Source organism: Cryptomeria japonica, chromosome 8, assembly GCF_030272615.1.
Source record: "Cryptomeria japonica chromosome 8, Sugi_1.0, whole genome shotgun sequence".
Lineage (NCBI taxonomy): Eukaryota > Viridiplantae > Streptophyta > Pinopsida > Cupressales > Cupressaceae > Cryptomeria > Cryptomeria japonica.
In genome coordinates this window covers 662,285,365-662,292,576 of record NC_081412.1, presented here as the reverse complement: position 1 = coordinate 662,292,576, position 7,212 = coordinate 662,285,365, and the positions used below count along the sequence as shown (strand labels likewise).

The 7,212-nt window shown below is 32.8% G+C and overlaps 1 protein-coding gene across 1 annotated transcript; it reads right to left on the bottom strand.

Moving 5' to 3' along the window:
• Positions 1–808: 808 nt before the first annotated feature.
• LOC131049641 (bifunctional abietadiene synthase, chloroplastic) lies at positions 809–5,079 on the bottom strand. The gene is made up of 15 exons (XM_057983700.2): positions 4,918–5,079; positions 4,768–4,824; positions 4,573–4,658; positions 4,028–4,340; positions 3,647–3,833; positions 3,319–3,539; positions 3,122–3,242; positions 2,926–3,038; positions 2,613–2,845; positions 2,401–2,513; positions 2,191–2,289; positions 1,820–2,035; positions 1,609–1,747; positions 1,214–1,462; positions 809–1,125 (listed from the first exon to the last, which is right to left on the bottom strand). Exons 1-15 carry the CDS (start codon positions 5,042–5,044, stop codon positions 832–834), a joined length of 2,568 nt encoding a protein of 855 aa, XP_057839683.2. The 5' UTR covers positions 5,045–5,079; the 3' UTR covers positions 809–831.
• Positions 5,080–7,212: the final 2,133 nt, after the last annotated feature.

The window sequence follows — 7,212 nt, the reverse complement described above, 5'->3', positions numbered from 1 at the left end:
ATTGAAACTATGAGATTGATATTCAAAACAATGAATAAATAAGAAAATAACATGTGTAAGTTAGCAAAATAACCAAAAACTTTTCTCACCTTTGAAATTTTGTCCTTTACAAGGATATTTCCTTTTATTTTGAATTTTACCAATCAACCATCATGGATTAAGGTCAAGGGAGTCTTTGATAACGAAAATTTCTAAGTCTAAGAAAAGATTCAATTGTATCATACAAAGGTGTGTAGGTGGCCTATATGCAAATGATGTAGATTTTGATTCTTCATCCTCTAGAAATTGAAGTGTGTGCTAATCATTTTCTCCTTGTAATCACTTGGTCTACATTATGAATTAATGACGTTGAATATTTTTTAATAACCAAGACATAATAATCTGTAGCACATATTTGTACTAATTTGTCTCATGGTGGCTAATAGGAAGGGGACATATAGTTAGAATTTGAATTTGAAGTTCAAGGTTGTGTGATATGAACATGAACTTAGAAATGAAGTTACGGTCTATAGGAAATGGGAAAATGAATTGACTTAGGTGTGAATGGGTTATAATAAATGAGAGCTAAATGATGAATGCATTGGAATAAGTACAAACAAGAGTATATGAAGATATATACAAATTAATCCATGAACCAAACATAACACAAATATGCCACTTGTTGATATACAATTACATTAAATGGTATTCCAAAGTAAGAAAGAAAAACTAAATAAGAAACAATATAAATATGCAAATTTTATAACTAAAACTTGTTATTTATAAAATATAAGAAAGATGATAAAAAAAAGACATTACATATAATTTTCAAGACCCCATAACTTAAATGTACTACAGGAGTGGTTCGTACAGAGACTTTTTAATGAATTCTTCTAGGTAGGTGCGGGCATTTACAAAGCCGTCTTCCTTCCCATAAACAACTTGCATTATCCTGGCCGTGTTGAAATGAAGTGTTCTATAACTCTTGGGAATATCTGCACGCATTAAAAAGTGGTCGTTCAATTTAGAGAGGGCGTCTTCGTTCAGTCCGTCCATATAATCCGTGGCCCCGTCTTCCGTGCATCCAGGGTGCTCATTCATGTAACATTCTACAAATGAAGCCACTTCCCCGCAATCTCTTTCCCTCTAAATTACCACGGTAAAATACTCTTTAGGCAATAAAATAATGAAACGTGTTTAAAAAGGGTTAAAAGTGAAAGGAGGTGAGCCTTACCTTAAAAGTTCTAAGGTCGTTTACAAGACGCCCTGTCAGACTTACAAGATTGAAAAAGTCGTCTCGAAAGTCAAGCTTCTCGAGAATGTGATCAGGAAGAAGCTCTCCCGTAGAAAATATTGCTGTCAGGTTAATTATTCCCAGTGCCACCGACACTACGGCAGTCTCCCAATATTGATCTAATGGTGGCGAATAACTTCTTTCCATCCACTCTCTTTCTTTTATTAAACTGGAAAAATAATGCAACCACTGAATCCCACAACAAACAGACAAATTTTGTTAGACTACCATTACCATCTTCCTTTCCTCAAATCTGAATCGATTTCAAAAACGTAATTCAAAAGCAAACAAGAGCCAATGAAAAGGTTTTTCACTCTAAATTGCAAACCATTTACCTGTTGGTGCAGGTAAGGAAGCACATCACGCTCTTGAACCTCCCGCGCCCGTTGAGATATATCGGTCAAAGTGGTATAGATGCCCATGAAAACTATTTTCATTTCCTCGGGCAGATGGTCGATTTGCAATGGATCCCATCTGCACCAGAAAGGAGTACGAGAGTTAATATGGCCAATTTGTTAAGATGAGATTTGGATTGAATGTACTGACCTTTCGAAAACTTCGTAGAAGAGTTTGGCTTGGTCTAGAGTTGCATAATTGTCATAGAGGTCGTCTATGATAGTAGCCAGAATTCCAGCTTTTGTAAAAGTGAGTCTACAATCGGTGTATTTTGGTTCAAACATCACCACCGAAGAGGTCCAGTAAGTTGTCACTTCTCTGCAACGAACAAAATCCAACTGCGGGAAATAGCAATCCTTGTACCATCTTTAACAACACAATAGTCTCATGTTAATAGCTTTCATTTAAGATCTTCGTAAAAGCATATATTAAACTAATTTTCTTGCGCTCAATCAAATTGTCTTTATAACTGGGACTATTTCAAGCTAAGTTAAGACTTTTTCCAAACTGCTCCATTTTACCTTTTTACATGTTGTATTTCGGATCTGTGTGTGGCCTGAATGCGGTTAAAGTCGACTTTTGCCAATTCTAAATACTTGCTGTTGCTCGCATTTGGCAGTCTGTACGGCGCCCATTACAGTGATCCTCGATTAGCGGTATGCGCACTAGATATAATTAAAAAATAATCAAATGCAATCAGACTATACTTATATGGCCAAAATGTATCTTACTCATAAAATGTCTTCCCCAGCCACAAGTCATCGGGATTAAACACTGTTATATGATTTCTAGACATCAGCCTTGGCATATTTCTATTCCATCGAGAAAACAAAGCATATTCAACCTGGATAAAGAGAAACGCATTGCAAATCAGATTTTTTTTTATTAAGTTCAGTTTTAAATCACAGATTAAAATTTCGGAGAAGGAAACAATTCGCTTTACCTCTTGGGGAATGTTTTCCTTGACAGCCTTCGCCTGAGAAAAGTTGTCGCTTTGCAGGAATTTGGCCAAGTAATCTTTTGCAAATGCACCTATTTCTCTCATTACATTTTCGCCCGGAATGTTAAGCTGTGAACATCTATACAGGCTCAATATAGCGGTTACTCCTGCGCTGTTTCCATTTCCAGATAGCTTACAAAGTTCTTCAACGTCGCCTTTAATGTTTTCGAGAACGTCTGCCATTTGAAATTATTAGATATTAAGACCGATCTAATTCTGGAAACTAAACACTCGGTTAAGCTTTGAACATGTATACCAGAAGATACAGTGTAGCCGAACATCCTCAGAAGCTTGAAGCCCGTGGCTGTGACATCAATATCTGGAACCAGGCTCTCCCTTCCAAATCCAATGCCTCTTTGGCCCCAGTACCTACCGTACGTTCCCAGAGTAAGGAGTCAAAATAATGTGAATAATCTTTGAAAAATCACAAAAGAGGATATACTATTACTCACTGGAACACATAGTCCATGGCTTGCTTAATCTCCGTTTGGAAATGCCTATCGAGCCCAAGACGTTCAACGCTATCTACGGCTATCAAACGCTCCACTATATCCACCGGATACATGCCCGGCACTGCAATCCCAACGTTTTAGTGTAAGAATTCGATATTCTATCAATAGTGCTTGCGAGTATTAAATACAACAATTACCATGGTCTCCAAACTTTGTAACAAGTCCTGTCAAAAATCGTAGACATTCTCTGTCTCCTGTATGGATAAATACGCAAGCTGTAGAAGCTGGCGAGCCTGAAAAAGATCCATCCTTGGATTGCAATTTCAGGATATTTTTCCAATCGACCACTTCTTGTAAGCCTTCCAGACACTGTAACATTGTTGAGGGATGGCTGTGTAGCTCTTCAACAGCAGATGCTCTAATTCACAATAACCTTATTCAATCAGTTACATCTTTATTTTATGCGTGGCTTAAAACAGGAGATATCACAAATAGATAATAGCAAAAGAAGGGTCAGAATTTCACCTTTTTAATTCGCAGTCCCGCTTTTCGTTTATTTGCTTTATGATAGATAGCTCATAAGGAAGATCCAAACCCAAAAATTTGGCTTCATTCAGCAGTACAGGAAAGACCATCTCAAATCCCTTGGATCGATGATAACCTTGTGCTTCTTTAATCATTGCTTCTGTATTTCTCCTAAGGAAATCAAGACCTGCGGTCACCGAGAATTTAAACTCTTCCTCTATTTGAAGGTAAATCTTATTTTTAAATTTTGCCTCTTGAAATAAGTATCTGAATTAGAACCATCCCAAGCAAAAACAACTACTACTTAATTATAGTACCAAAATGTGGAAGAAAATACAAGAAACAGCAAATCGGAAGGCGGGAGAAAAGAAACGGAATCACCTCTGTTCACTTGATTGTTTCCAATGCCCCAGAAGGCCAGAGTAACTAGGCAGGAAAGAGTATTAAGGAGTCTATCACACGCTAAAAAGCGATTCTTCTGTCCCCAGGAACCGTCCGGTAACTGATTGTGAAGAATCCAGTCCACCATTTGTGGAAACTGAGGTTTAGCAGAGCCATCAATGGCACGAACTCTCGCTACCCACGCAGTATCGTATGCAGACGGACTTATTTCCCCATCTTCCATCGAATTAAAGAACCCTTTGATCTCGGAAACCAATTCCTCTATTCTCTTATCCATTTCATCCAAGGGTACCTGAAACAATAACAGTAAGTTAATTTTCAGATTTCCTAATTTTGCTATATTTAACTGCATATCTTTTACTTTCTCTCCCAGTTTTGGGGTTCTACATGTTTCAGAGACAAATTCTATCTCACCAACTGCCGATAAATGTAGCACCCAATCCACAGGTGCCCCAAAAAGGTGCTAATTAGTGTCTATCTATCTAAATTCTGCAGACGAACACAAATGAATTCATACGTAATACCTCGGCAAAAGTTGAAATAGAATCAACATAGTCTGCGTTCCCATGGTTAGGATTAATTTCAGACTCCCTATGGGCTACCGTCAAAGCTGCAATAATGGGAGCCTTAAATTATTTAATGCTCGAATATTTCACAGGTTTAAACTCAAAAACCGATCAAATAAACCAGACGGTGTGTATTTTTTTTGTCAGCATTACCCTGAAGAGTTTTCGCTTCCTCTCCGCCAACAAAATCATATGGCATGTTCAGGCAAGCTGAAAACAATTGAAAGCGTCAATAATAATTAAAAAATAAGAAATACACGATTACAAACAGTTTGAACAGAGCAAGGAAACAAAAGAAAGTACCCAGAGTTTTTGCACGCGAGTAATTTCCAAAAGGCAAAGATCGATGTGCTTTCGTTGAAGTCCATCCTCGGGATTTAGTACCAGCCTTGGAAACCAAAATGGGCCTAGGAAACAAAATCTGTGCCATTTGAAAAAAAAATGGATATCACTTAGATGAGGAGGAGAGGCTTTTATATGGTTGGAGTGGTCATGCCATGACAAAACTCACTTAGATACCAAATCCACATACCTTCTACAGCCCAAAACTTTGTTCTTATTCCTTGTACAATATTAGATTCGTACAACCTGGCCTTATTAATATTACATTAATAAATATATCCTATTTTCCTCAATACTTACAGTTTATAGATAAATTTTACAAAATGACACATGTCATTTTGTAAAATTTATCTATAAACTGTCTTATAACATAGTCATTTTGTAAAATTTATCTATAAATTGTACGTTATTTGATCTTATCTATTGCTTTAGTATTGAGGAGAACAGGATATATTTACTAGCACTTGGACTTATAGGAGGTTCAAGGTATAAGTGGATAGGAAATTAAAGGTAAAATTTAAATGTATTTTAATATTACATTAGATGAAATATAGAAGAAAATTTGAAGAAACTTAAACTTAAACATACATTTAAAATGTCTGATTTGAAAAAGTCAATTTTACATTAATAACTATAGTTTAATTTAAACTCATTAGGATATTTTTGTAATTATTAAATATAAATATATTATAATATATAATTAATATATTAAAAAAATTAACAATAATTTCCCTAATCCTAATCCTAACCCAATGCTTATACTAACACTAAATTTAATTTTAACTATAACCTTAACTTTAACTCTAATACTATTTTCTACTCCAACACTACCACTAATTGTAACTGTACTCCTAACCCTAATCCCTATCCTAACATTAACACTAATGATAAGTTTATAAAAACATTCTCAACAAAAATACTTCTTTTGTATTTAATTGTAAATGTAATCCTAACCCTAATCCCTATCCTAACATTAACACACAATCTCAACAAATATCGAGTGGGTTTGAAATTGGGAAAATATACTATAAGAGTCTCTTCTATTAATTTAAGGGCTTATTGTGCTCTTGGATATACTTTTGTATCTTTTTAATATTTGTATATATTTTAAGTGATTCAATTATGACAATTATTTCCTAGTATTACATGTTTAATTAAAACAATAATAGTTTTCAAAGTCAAACTACAAACAAAGTAATTAGTACATGTCTCTTTTACAATTTTTAATGTTTTGAATTAAAAAATGTTGGTTATTTCCTTAATATTTACAATATATTTTTAATTTATTTTTATTAAATTGTTTATAAATTTATTTTTAATTTCAATTCTAATATAAATAAAATAGGTACTTTGACATATGACATAATTATCTTTCTGTAAAAATTTTTCTTATAATTTATAAAATTTATTAATAAATTAATAAAAATATAATGAATAATTATTTAAAAATTTAATGGGGCGATTGATAGAATATAAATGCATATATGACTTAAGGAATGTTGTAAGTAGGAATAAGTGAAGATGGACAATGACCTAAAAGAGAAAAGAGCCAAAATTAACACAAAATTATATCACATGTCTTATGTTGAGAAGGCTTGGAACTTTATGGCAGCCAAACATTTTATGATGGTTAGGTCATTTAATCACATTCTAGTTTGACATTTAAAAAATAAAAATAAATAAATAATTGTTCAATTTGTCAAATGAAGATGAAGATTTTTTAAAATATTTTTTAATATAATTTAATCATATCTTATTATATATACATATTACAATATTTTATGCTAGTTTTTGGACAAAACCATTTTTCTATATTTACATACATTCAACCTTGAAGCACATGGTTGTATGAATATATTTAGAGATTTTAATTGTAAAATTGAATCAAAAATTTGAAAAGATTATTGTCAAAAATTATATTTTAATATAGACAAAATAATTAAATAATTAAAGATTTCTCATCCTTCCTCAATAAAAAAAATGCAAAGAAATAACATGCTTAATGAGCAGTTAAAAATATACAAACAAAAAAATTTGCTTAGAAAAGAAAATTATAAAAGAGTGAAAATATATTTTCAAACATTACTATATTTACTCAAATAAATTCAAATATTTAAAAATCAAGAAGAATTTTATTGGGTAAATATAATGGCATGCAATAATAATAAAAAAATAATTGCATTGCTAACAAGTTATATTTTTTATTATCTTTCTAATTATCTTTTAAATATTTAAAAACATAAATTTGTAAATATT

Coding starts and splice junctions, on each gene's coding strand:
- LOC131049641 (XM_057983700.2), bottom strand. CDS start 5,044: ATGGCACAGATTTTGTTTCCTAGGCCCATTTTGGTTTCCAAGGCTGGT. Junction 4,341..4,572: donor CTATTTCAACTTTTGCCGAG/GTATTACGTATG, acceptor TTATTGTTTCAG/GTACCCTTGGATGAAATGGA. Junction 1,126..1,213: donor ACGACCTTAGAACTTTTAAG/GTAAGGCTCACC, acceptor GTGGTAATTTAG/AGGGAAAGAGATTGCGGGGA.